At 47.2% G+C, this 13,313-nt stretch overlaps 1 protein-coding gene across 5 annotated transcripts in view; it reads left to right on the top strand.

The window, feature by feature from the left end:
• The window catches only part of ptpn13 (protein tyrosine phosphatase non-receptor type 13), a 265,922-nt gene that overhangs the window by 41,847 nt on the left and 210,762 nt on the right, over positions 1 to 13,313 (top strand). For all 5 annotated transcript variants that reach the window (XM_067990460.1, XM_067990453.1, XM_067990445.1 and 2 more), the window contains exon 4: positions 6,874 to 6,939. In XM_067990460.1, the coding sequence (XP_067846561.1) occupies positions 6,874 to 6,939 (66 nt within the window). The remainder of the gene's footprint in view (positions 1 to 6,873; positions 6,940 to 13,313) is intronic.

The following is a 13,313-nucleotide window of genomic DNA, read 5'->3' as shown; positions in this document are numbered from 1 at the left end:
AGTGAGTAAGATGAAACGGAAAAAAGGGGTGTATGACAGATGTCAGGTTGATAACACAAGTGAGAAACGGGCAGAATATAGAAAGTTCAGAGGAGAAGTGAAAAAGGAAATAAGAGGGGCAAAGAGAGAATATGAGAATAGATTGGCGGCCAACATAAAAGGGAATCCAAAAGTCTTCTACAGGCGTGTAAACGGGTAGTAGGAGGAGAGGTGGGGCCAATTAGGGACCATAAAGGAGATCTACTCATGGAGGCAGAGGGGATGGCCGAGGTACTAAATGAGTACTTTGCATCTGTCTTTACCAAGGAAGAAGATACTGCCAGAGTCTCAGTAAAGAAAGATATAGTTGAGATACTGGCTGGGCTAAAAAATTGATAAAGAAGAGGTACTTGAAAGTCTATCTGTACTAGATAAGTCACCCATTCTGGATGGGATGCATCCTAGATCGCTAAGGGAAGTAAGGGTGGAAATTGCAGAGGTACTGGCCCATAATCTTCCAAACATCGGTAGATATGGGGGTGGTGCCAGAGGACTGGAGAATTGCAAATGTTACACCCTTGTTCAAAAAAGTGTGTAAGGATAAACCAAGCAACTATAGGCCAGTCAGTTTAACCTCAGTGATGGGAAACTTTTAAAAACGATAATCCGGGACAGAATTAACAGTCACTTGGACGAGTGTGGATTGATTAGGGAAAGCCAGCACTGATTTGTTAAAGGCAAATCGTGTTTAACTAACTTGATAGAGTTTTTCGATGAGGTAACAGAGAGGGTAGATGAGGGCAATGCAGTTGATGTGGTGTATATGGACTTTCAAAAGGCGTTTGATAAAGTGCCGCACGGTAGGCTTATCTTCAAGATTGCGGCCCATGTAAAAAAGGGAGCAGTAGCAACATGGATACAGAATTGGCTAAGGGACAGGAAACAGAGTAGTGGTGAATGGTTGTTTTTCGGACTTAGGGGAGGTGTACAGTGGTGTTCCCCAGGGGTCAGTGCTGGGACCACTGCTTTTCTTGATAAATATTAATGACTTGGATTTGGGTGTACAGGGTACAATTTCAAAATATGCAGATGACACAAAACTTGGAAGGGTAGTAAACAGTGAGAAGGATAGTGATAGACTTCAAGAGGATATAGACAGACTGGTGGCATGGGCGGACAGGTGGCAGGTGAAATTTAATGCAGAAAAATGCGAAGTGATACATTTTGGTAGCAAGAATGAGGAGAGGTAATATAAACTAAAGGGCACAACTCTAAAAGGGGTACAGGAACAGAGAGATCTGGGGGTATATGAACACAAATCGTTGAAGGTGGCAGGGCAGGTTAAGAAAGAGATTAACAAAGCATTCGGGATTTTTTCTTATTCGTTCATGGGATGTGGGCGTCGCTGGCAAGGCCAACGTTTATTGCAGGGATCCTGGGCTTTATAAATAGAGACATGGGGCTCGATGTTAGCAGGGCTGCGGGTTTGCGGCGGGGGGGCTATTGGGCGCGTGGGTAACGCGCCCGGTGAAATGAGTCAGTTCCCCGCGCGATCGCAGCACAATTGGATCCACTTACCTTGTCTTCCGGGTTCCCCACTGCTGATCTGCGCGTCGGGCGGGCTGCGCATGCACAGAAAGGTCTGTCAGCTGGAGGAGCTCTACTTAAAGGGGCAGTCCTCCACTGACAGATGCTGCAACAAATAGAAAAAATTACAACATGAAGCAACCCAGGGGGAAGGCTGCTCCCAGTTTAATGATGCCTCACTCCAGGTATCATTAGATGGGGTGAGGAGGAGGGGGAGGACAGAGATCTTCCACCCAGCGGGCGGGAGTAAGCGGCCTGCCTCTGCCACCAGGAAGGCCTGGCTCGAGGTGGCAGAGGAGGTCACCTGCACCACCAACATATCGCCCACCTGCATACTGTGCAGGAGGCGCTCCAATGACCTCAGTAGGTCAGCCAAAGTGAGTACACTTACTCATTCCCCTACACTCCATCTGCCACATCACCGCCCCCACCCCACACCTCCTTCTGCACTGCCAACACTACTCTATCACATCACACCTCATACCCACTCAAACCTCATCCTCATCTTACCTGCACTTACTCACCTCGCCAGTACTCATCCCGCCACTACCACTCAACCCAATCCTCATACAATCTCATGGCTCTATCTCATACTCACCCTCTCTTGCATCTCTTTCACAGTCAGCCTCACTCAACCTGCCACTACCTGTGCTGCAGCCACAGGGCATGCATCACATATGTGCAGTAGGCAGCGTAAGGCAAACGTGTCGTGAGCATGAAGGGGATGCACAAGGGTGTTTGAGGGTTTGTCATGGTTTCTACTTATATTGAATTCCTTACCAACTCACATCACATATTATATTGGCACCACTACTGCCACGTCTTTGCGAATCTTGTCTGGTTTGTGCAATAATGCCCTTTCCTGAGGATCACTATGAAGACCCACAACTGATGCCACCCATTGTGTCACTGCAGAGTGGGTGTAGGTGTATTTGCAGGGCTCTTTTGTGCAGACGACTGAGAGATGTCGGCGATGTCCCCGGTGGCACCCTGGAAGGATGCGGAGGAGCAGTTGTTGAGGGCAGTGGTGACTTTGAGAGCGACAGGTAAGAAGATGGTGCTCGGGCCAGCTGGGAGCAGCTCGGCATGAAGGAGGCTGCAGATGTCCACGACTACATGTCGAGTGACTCTGAGCCTCCGTGTGCACTGCTGCTCAGAGAGGTCCAGGAAGCTGAGCCTCGGTCTGTGGACCCTGTGGCGAGGGTAGTGCCCTCTGCGACGCATCTCTCTCTGCGGTTGCCCTCCCTCCTGCTGTGCAGGTGGATGTGTCACAGCACTCTGTTGTGGAGCTCCACGTGTCAGAGGTGGACGGCGAGGCTGGTGATGCTGTTCGTCCTCCGAGGAGGTCATGACTGCAGCTACGGCGGCCCCCATCCGGAAGATGTGTATATGAGGGGGTCCGCAAGGTAGGTAAGTGTGTCCTCACACCGGGGTTGCGGTTCCAGGTCGGTGAATTTGATTATTAGGAGGAGGGTGGTGGAGGCCAAACTTTGTCCAATGTGACGGAGTGGCCACCTGTCGAATGGACCTTTGCAGCTGCCACAGGCTGGTGGCTGCAACACCTCCGTTTGAACTGGGCGTGTTTCCCCCAGTATGGGAAACAGTCTCAGTTCAGTGTAAAATCCCACCCCTCCAAATAAAACAGCTCAATGAGGTCTGTAAACGACCTGAATGAGCAACATAAATACTTTCAAGTGGCATCCCGCTGGCTTTAATTGCCTGCGGGATTCCCACCAGCGGGGGCTGCATGCGCACGCCGGCGCGTCAGTGGGGAACCCGGAAGTGGGCGGGTTGGAGCCGGGCTCCGGTCCCGCTCCGGGATTCCCCGATTTTCGGAGCACCCCCACCAGGAACGTACCCGATAGCGGGTGCTAAAATGATGCCCATGGAGTACAAAATTATGGAAGTCATGATGAACCTTTATAAAACACTGGTTCGGCCACAACTGGAGTATTGTGTCCAGTTCTGGGCACCGCACTTCAGGAAAGATGTGAAGGCCTTAGATAGGGTGCAGAAGAGATTTACTGGAATGATTCCAGGAATGAGGGACTTTAGTTACGTAGATAGACTGGAGAAGCTGGAGTTGTTCTTCTTGAAACAGACGGTGCGAGGAGATCTAATAGAGGTATTCAAAATCTTGAAGGGTCTAGACAGAGTAGATTGAGAGAAACTGTTCCCCTTGGCGGAAGGGTCAAGGACCAGAGGACATAGATTTAAGGTGATTGGCAAAAGAACCAAAGGTGACAAGAGGAAAAACCTTTTTACACAGCAAGTGGTTAGCATCCAGAATGCACTGCCCGAGGGGGTGGTGGAGGCAGATTCAATTATGGCCTTCAAAAGGGAACTGGATAAGTACTTGAAAGGAAAAGATTTGCAGGGCTATGGAGAAAAGGGCGGGGGAGTGGGACTTATTGGATTGTTCTTGCATAGAGCCAGTGCCGACTCGAAGGGCCGAATGGCCTCCTTCCGTGCTGGTACCTTTCAAACCTTTCAAAGTGTTAACTACCTAGTGGTATGCTGAATTTAAATTGTGAAATGATGTTTGCACCTATTTCTAGAATTAATTATGTTTAGCTTTAAGCACTCCTGGCAGAGGGAGGTCTCGCTCACCAGAAGTGCATTTTGGGAAATAACTGGCATGCTCTCCATTAAGATTGATGGTCATAATATTGTGGGGATTGCATTGATGCAGCGAGCTGCTAAAGGGACATACACTCCTAAACTTTGCCTATTGGTATGCTCAGAGCTGCCGACATTGAGCAAATCCTATGAGTGAGATTTTCAGTCATGACTCAAGTGCATACACATACATAAATCTGATTAAAAGCGTCCAGCTGCTTATGTTCCATTGGTACTGGGCATGGCCTGTTTGTGCCTTAATCAGAGTTTATAGTCCTATTACTGCTGATGCAGCTGCCCGTGGTAGCTACAGGGAGAAACATTTTAGCCAATCGCCTGGAAGAGATTGTGTCACCGGGAAGGATGGCCGTTGGTTGTAGTATTAAAATTAGTTGGTGTGCAGCCATGCCAAAAAACGAAAGCTTTTGCAGTTTTTTTTAAAAAGCAATTATGGTAGCCTGCTGTAGCACCATTCACATTTTAATGATTAACAGAACTGACTGTGTTCACAGTTACTTTCAGTCATTAAAAATCACACTGACGGTGCGAGTAAGCGCATTTATCTGAGTAATGTAAGCTGGCAGTGAAAATATGCATTAGGGTTTCATCAGGGTGAAAATCGAGCTAATCCATCAGTGCAGTCAATCCATCATGGCATTAATATGATCGGCCCTCCTTCTCTCTATTTATGTTTCCTTTCTCATTTTTTCTGGATAGTGATTGGGAGTGGGGACACTGCTGTATTTTTCCTCCATAACTGAGGGGCACTGAGACCAATTGTGAAGCCTCTACCACTGCCTCAGTTCAGATTGGCTAACTGATCATGGACCATGGGTGGACGTGGCTACTCCCTTAATCTGCACGCCTCAGTTACTCACTACTTTAACCGGCTGTGCCACAGAGGGAGTGAAGCATTGCTTTGATTAATTTCACTGGTGCCTGTGGTTAAATATTGAGTAAATATGTCTTCAGAGTGTCTCAAAAATTTGATCTACTACTTCGCTGCCTCAGAAATGTTTTACAGGTTATTGTGCTATAGTCCACAAACCATTACCTAGGAAAAAAGTGACTATAAAGTGTGAATTTCTAATTAATTCTTGGTCAATAACTAACTTAGATTTCTTAGTCTGGCAAATAGTAACTTAATACTGTAGTTACAGAAGATGAAGAAATATGTTAGTATCTGGTAGAATATGACTGCTTTAAATTGAATCAAAACTCTGTCATGGACTAGAATATTTTTCCAGCCAATGCCCCCAGTTCAGGTGTAGAATGTGCTCCCTCTAGCATTTTCTCAGCAACTTGCTTTAACACTGACCTCCAAAGATTACAGTAATGCTGTTAGTTTCTTCATTTCGTTCACCTGCCATCCTTGTAGTCTCTCCAAGTCTGACGGTGTTATGCAGAATTTGGGTAGTTTTGTGGCATCGACTCTTAACCAACATGAATTCCATTAGGATTACCCAAACTCATTTTATATAGGAGCCTTAGAGGCAAGGAAAGGGAGAGAGAATCACGAACGACAACAATAACAGCATGGATTTTTAAAGCATTTTTTAAATTTGAAAAATTTCCTACGGTACTGCACGGACAGAGGTAGGTGAAGGAACAAACGCCAAGCCATGAAAGAAGTTATAGGAGGCATGACTGAAAAGATGAATTTTGAGAAGATTTTTAAAGATTAAGAGAGAAGTGGAGGGACTTGGGGAGGGAGTTCCCAAGAGAATAGCCAAGGCAGCTGAAGACTCTGCCACCAATGATGGATGAAGGGAGGAAGAATGCACATAATGCTAGAGTCTGAGGACTGGAGGGAGCAGGAAGGACATAGGAAGGGAGAAATGGGTGAGAGCTTGCATCCCATTAGGCTGAATAAGATTCAAACCCAGATCCTTGAGATTGAAAAATTAATGTGCTAATCCATTGCACTATCCAGTCCCCAAAGTGAACTGTACGTCTAAAATTTCACGCAGGAAAATTGATCAGTTATCTCCATGTGGAGTGGATCACTGCTATGTCCTAGGTTGCAGCAGGTGCTTGGCAAAGGAATTATTTGTAGTGGTGTGATGTTTAAGCATAGGCTGCAGCCTAGGCTGCCATGTGTATCAAAAAGGCAAGATTGTTTATGTTCATAAGGGAGCTCAAGTTAACTGGTAAGCCTCCACCATCATAATTTTGGTCCTATATATAGTCTGTATAATTAATGCTTGCTCATGTGTCAGAATTTTCAATTTACTCAGATAAACTTTCTTTAAAAACCCAGAATCGATATATTGCCAAGTTGTTTTGATTTGTGACAATTTAAGATGAATCACTTTGAGCTTATTAATATGAACGTATTCGAGGTAATATATAATGGAAATCTACGTGAAGAACAACTCCACATTTATCTTATTATTATCCATTGTTTAAGAACAACAGTTGACTAAATTGACTTCATGCTCCTCAAATGGATCTATGAAGATTTGTTTTGTGGGCTATTTGTTCCAGTATGTTTGGAGAATAGGGTCATTTTATTTAGGATCTCAATGTAATCAGTAAAAAGAATTACTGAAAATTCTGACTAGCAGGAGCTGTATATTCTGAATGCTGAAATGCAGCTTTGATTCTAAAATGTTATTTTAATTCCTGAACTCCACAATAATTGTAATTCTTTTGTAAATTCTACTGAATTGTGACTTGTTTTTGCAGATGCATGTGTATTCTGTTGGCATGACTTTGTACTGGGGAGCCGATTATAAAATACCTCTGAATCAGGTGAGTATAAATTACCTTTGAACCAGGTAAGTGTATGCTACTTCATTTCAGGGAAATGTCACAACTACAGTTGGGACTAGAGGTGAAAGTTCAGTGGAAACCAAAACCTCCATGTTTCTGCGTTTAAAGAGATACATTTTCCTTAACATAGTTGACTATCCTCCTCACCCCCAACCCCGCTTAATGTAATGGGAAGGAACTAAGTCTACACTCTTCAGAGAAGTTTTTTTTAAAAAAAGGTCTTTTAAAATGGACTTCACAAATCATTAACACCCATTCTCAGGCACTAGGCAGAGGGAGAGCAGCTTGCTGGAGTTTTGTAAGTTGTGCATGTGAGGCTGTTTGGAAGCTGCAGGTAGCTAGGAAAGGTACGCACAAGCCAGTCATTGAGATATTGTCTGACTGGCCTGTACAAGTGGGCTGCATGCCTAGCTGGCCCACAGCCTCTATCAACAGCAGTAGCATTTTGTATTTGCCAATGGGGGGTGTTGTTGTGTCTGGAGTTCAAAGCTAAAACTATTTCTTTGGCACTGTAAAACAAAGGAGGCATACATGCCTATTTTATTTTACAGGATTTTCTCGCATTCCTTGCAAACTTCAAAAATACATGAAACATTTATATTCTTTTGTAAAAATGCTGGATAGATAGTGGTCAGAAGCTGCACAGTTATTTATCTTTACTAGATACATGAATTGGCTTAGTTAGAAGTACTAACCAGCAATGAAGAAGCTTTATTCTTTGCCCACAAGCAACTGTATTCTCAAAAAGAATACATGAGACCTCTCTGCTTACAGCAGCAAGATTTAATTATAGCTAAGAAGGGGCTTCATTTGGTAAACAGGATTTTGGAAATTCTGAGCTAATGAAGTGTCTGCCAAGAAATTAGTGCTACAGTTTAAGTTTATTAACTTTTCAGTCCACGTTAAATACCTTCAAAGATGTTTCACCAAATCACAATTTTGTGCATGTTTGCAGTGCATGTGTTATCTATGCACTTTGAGGTGTGTTTGTTGTGTGATGTTTATGAATGAGAAAGTCAGATATAATAGATGGGAAAGAGATGTAAAAGTTTTCTATTGATAATTAAAGCTTTAGGAAAGGGTTAAGACATTAGAGTGGAGGATACGGGAGCTCATAAGGGCAAACAAAAACAAGATGATCCTTGAAGGATTACACTCAGTAAATGAGACATCACAGGTCGGTAAAATTGAGAGCAAGTCACTGGGGACTGGAGCTGGAGACCAATGCAACCAGATAGATCATTGCCATGAAAACGAGACAAGTGTAGAGAGAAACCAAGGAAATGGGAATATTGCATAGATTAAGGATGAAAAAAATAGAAAAATGTACGGAAGTTTATTACCCATGAGATCATACCAATAAGCAGATACCATACACTGTCTAATAATGACACTTGTAAACAATTTTACAACACCAAGTTATAGTCCAGCAATTTTATTTTAAATTCACAAGCTTTCGGAGGCTTCCTCCTTCCTCAGGTAAATGTTTTACTATAGTTTAGCCTTCCTTATTCCAGAGAGTAGGACTGAGGCAACAGAATGCTTTTTCACTAGTAATGGGGCAAAGGGATTGGGGGATGCATTGGCAGACACCAAGGGCTAATAAGGAAGGCTAAACTATAGTAAAATGCTTATACATGAACATTGTAAGCAACAACAACGTGCATTTATATAACGCCTTTAACGTAGTTAACGATTCACGGGAGCATTATCAAACAAAATTTGACACTGAGTCGCATAAGGAGGTATTAGGACAGGTGACCAAAAGCTTGGCCAAAGAGAGAGGTTTTAAGGAGAGTCTTAGAGGAGGAGAGAGAGGCGGAAAGGTTTAGGGAGGGAATTCCAGAGCTAGGGCCTAGGCGGCTGAAGGCACGGCTGCCAATGATGGAGCAATTAAAATCGGGCATGTTCATGAAGCAAGAATTGGAGGAGCGCAAAGATCTTGTAGGGTTGGAGGAGGTTACAGAGATAGGGAGGGGTGAGGCCCTGGAGGGATTTGAAAACAAGGATGGGAATTTTAAAATCGAGGCATTCCCAGACCAGGAGCCAGTGTAGGTCAGTGAGTACAGGTGATGGGAGACCGGACTTGGTGCGAGTTAGGCTACGGGCAGCAGAGTTTTGCATGAGCTCAAGTTTATGAAGGGTGGAAGATGGGAGGTTGGCCAGGAGAGCATTGGTATAGTCAAGTGCAAGAGGTAACAATGGCACTGATGAGGGTTTCAGCAGCAGAAAAGCTGAGGCAGGGGCCAAGATGGCCGATGCTATGGAGGTGAAAGTAGGCGGTCTTGGTGATGGAGCGGATATGTGGTCGGAAGCTCATCCCAGGGTCAAATAGGACGCCATGGTTGTGAACAGTCCGGTTCAACCTCAGAGGGTGGCCAGGGAGAGGGTTGGGGTCGATGGCTAGGGAATGGAGTTTGTGGTGGGGACCGAAGACAATGGCTTCGGTCTTCCCAATATTTAGTTGGAGGACATTTTTGTTCATCCAGTACTGGATGTCGGACAAGCAGTGTGGACAGTGGAGGGGTTGAGGGAGGTGGTGAGGTAGAGTTGGGTGTCGTCAGCTTACATGTGAAACCTGACGACATGTTTTCTGATGATGTTGCCAAGGGACAGCATGTAGATGAGAAAGAGGAGGGGGCCAAGGATAGATCCTTGGGCGACTCGACGCAACGGTGTGGGAGAGGGAAGAGAAGCAATTGCAGGTGATTCTCTGACTACGACTGGATAGCTAAGAACGGAACCACGCGAGGGCAATGCCACCCAGCTGGACGACGGAGGAGAGGCATTGGAGGGGGATGGTGTGATCAGCCGTGTCAAAGGCTGCAGACAGGTTGAGAAGGATGTGGAGAGATAGTTTACCACGGTCACAGTCATTTGTGACTTTGATAAAGGCCGTTTCACTACTGTGGCAGGGTTGGAAACCTGATTGGAGGGATTCAAACATGGAATTATGGGAAAGATGGGCACAGATTTGGGAGATGATGACACGTTCAAGGACTTTGGAGAGGAAAGGGAGGTTAGAGATGAGGTGGTAGTTAGCAAGGACAGAGGGTTTTTTGAGGAGGGAGGTGATGACAGCAGAATTGAAGGGGAGGGCGACAGTAACTGAGGAGAGGGAACCGTTCACAATATCAGCTGACATGGGGGCCAAGAAGGGAAGTTAGGTGGTTAGCAGTTTGGTGAGAAAAGGGTCGAGGGAGCAGGAGGTGGGTCTTATGGTCAAGGTGAACTCGGAGAGGGCATGAGTGATGTTAGGAGAGAAACTATTTCTCATTAGAAGTAAACTGCCAGACAGGAGGCTGTTGTGGCAGTAGGAATATCAGAAACATGGCTGACGATAGTAATTTAGTGTTAAGGAAAGACAGGGCAGACAGGAAAGGAGTTTGTGTAGCCCTATACATCAGGGACACCTGGGAGACTAATGAAGTTGATCCTGTGTGAGATGGAAAATTAAAAATGAACTACTCTGGTAAGACACTTTTAATGTGAAAAAGATAAAGCTAACACCTGCTACAAATCACCAGGTCAGTAAAAGGACAACCATGTGCTCTCTGAAGAGATAAGAAAGATATTTGTAAACAGGAACATTTATTTTAATTTCAATTAACCAAATAGAATTTGAGAATGCCTAAATGGTTTGAAGTCCAAGTTGGTGAATGTAATAATGCATGACTGCTTCATGACTCAGTCTGTCAGGGAGGCATTGAGAGGCAGTGCTTATGTTGACTTGGTAATGGTAAGTGACCCAGCGAGCATGCAGGAAATGAAAAGCATGGTATCTTTAGGTGATAGTGATCACAGAGCATTCAAATTCAACACGAGATGGGATTCAGAAATACCAAGAACCAGGGGCTCGATTTTGCCAGGCCTGCGGGTTTCCGGCGGGTTGGGTTTCGGGAGCGTGGTCAACACGCTCGGCGAAATTAGTATGTTGCCCGCGCGATCGTAGCAGGCAACCCACTAATAGGCATCAATTACCTGATCCTCCGGGGTCCGCGGCGCTGGCCTGCGCGTCGGGCGGGCTGCGCATGCGCAGTACGATCTGTCAGCTGGAGGCTCTCTAGTTAAAGGGGCAGTCCTCCACTGACAGATGCTGCAACCAAAGGAACAAATTGCAGCAAGGAGCAGCCCAGGGGGAAGGCTGCTCCCAGTTTAATGATGCCTCACCCCAGGTATCATCAGATGGGGTGAGGAGGGGGGGGAGGACACAGATCTTCCCCCCGGCGGGCGGGAGGAAGCGGCCTGCCTCTGCCACCAAGAAGGCCTGGCTCGAGGTGGCAAAGGGGGTCACCTGCGCCACCAACATATGGCCCACCTGCATACAGTGCAGGAGGCGCTGCAATGACCGCAGTAGGTCAGCCACAGTGAGAACACGAAGTCTTTCCCCTACACTCCGTCTGCCACAACACTGCCCCCACCTCACATCTCCTTCGGCACCGCCAACACTACTCTGTCACATCACCCTTCATACCCACTCAAACCCCATCCTCATCTTACCTCCACCTACTCACCTCGCCAGTACTCATCCTGTCACTAACACGCAACCCAATCCTCATACAATCTCATTGCTCCATCCCATACTCACCCTCTCGTGCATCTCCCTCATGGCCAGCCTCACTCAATCTGCCACCACCTGTGCTGCAGCCACAGGGCATGCATCACATATGTGCGGTGGGCAGCGTAAGGCAAACGTGTCGTGAGCACGAAGGGGGTGCACAAGGGTGTCTGAGGGTTTGTCATGGGTGTTACCTCTATTGAATTTCAGAGCAACAAACAGCACACATTATATTGACACCACCACTGCCATGTCTCCGCGAATCCTGTCCGTTGTGTCCAATAATGCCCGCTCCTGGGTATCACTATGAGGACCCACCACTGATGCCACCCATCGTGTTACTGCAGAGTAGGTGCAGGTGTATTTGCAGGGCTCTTCCGCGCCGCCGACTGAGACACATCGGCGGTGTAGCCGGCTGCACCCTGGAAGGATGCGGAGGAGAAGTTGTGGAGGGCAGTGGTGACTTTGACAGCGACATGTAAGCAGTTGGTGCTGGGGCCAGCCACGAGCAGCTCGGCATGAAAGAGCCTGCAGATCTCCACGACTACATGTCGAGCGAATCTGCGCCTCCGTGTGCACTGCTGCTCGGAGAGGTCCGGGGAGCTGCGCCTCGGTCTGTGGACCCTGTGGCGAGGGTAGTGCCCTCTGCGATGCGTCTCTCTCTGCGGTAGCCCTCCCTCCTGCTGTGCAGGTGGGCGTGCAACAACACCGTGTTGGGGGGCTCCACGTCTCTGCGGCGGACGGCGTGGACTGCGAGGCTGCTGGGGCTGGTCATGCTGTTCGTCCTCCGAGGGTGTCCACGCACCACCCATCTGGCAGGTGTTGGTCTGAGGGGTTGTGCAGGGTAGGTGGGTGGTTCCTCGGACTGGGGCTGCGGTTTCGTGGCGGTCTGTCCTCTGGCTTGGCGGGGGGGTGGTGGGGGGCAGGGGTTGCCCTATGTGACGCGATGGCCTCCTGCGTGGGTGAGGGCTCTCCCCCGTGGAGTGCACCTTGGCAGCTGCCACAGGCTGCTGGCTGCAACACGCCTGGTTGGAGAGAGACTGTTTCCCCCAGTGTGTGAAACTCACTGCCTTGAACCGAAAATCCCACACTTCCTCTTTTGACAGCTGCTTCAGCTCATTAACTGACCTCAACAAGCAAGGTAAGTACTCTCAAGTGGAACCCCGCTGGCTTTAATTGCCTGCGGGATTCCCACCAGCGGGGCTTGCGCGCGCAGCCCCGCACGTCAGCGCGGTACCCGGAAGTGGCCGGGATTTCGTCGCGATCCGGTCACGTGACCGGATATCGGGATTTTCGGGGCCCCCCCGCTGGAAACCCGACGCGAAAATCGAGCCCCAGGAGTTAGGATTATAAACTTTAAAAGGGGTAACTTCAAAGTGATGAGGACATCATGTTTAAGCAGCTTGATTGGTGATGGGTCTGGAGGCCTGAGAGCGATTGTTCAACAACACTTAAGTAGAGGACAAATGGAAAAATTTTAAGATATAGTTTGGAATGCAGGATAAATACATCCCTAGGACCGTGAGCATATCCTAAACAGCACGACATTAAATGGATGAATTTTTTTTTATTCGTTCATGGGACGTGAGCATCGCTGGTGAGGCCAGCATTTGTTGCCCATCCATAATTGCCCTTGAGAAGGTGGTGGTGAGCCGCCTTCTTGAACCGTTGCAGTCTGTGTGGTGAAGGTTCTCCCAGAGTGCTGTTAGGAAGGGAGTTCCAGGATTTTGACTCATCGACGATGAAGGAACGGCGATATATTTCCAAGTCGGGATGGTGTGTGACTTGGAGGGGA

This window comes from Heptranchias perlo, chromosome 1, assembly GCF_035084215.1.
Source record: "Heptranchias perlo isolate sHepPer1 chromosome 1, sHepPer1.hap1, whole genome shotgun sequence".
NCBI classification, from domain to species: Eukaryota; Metazoa; Chordata; class Chondrichthyes; order Hexanchiformes; family Hexanchidae; genus Heptranchias; species Heptranchias perlo.
This window is presented reverse-complemented; position numbering and strand designations above follow the sequence as displayed.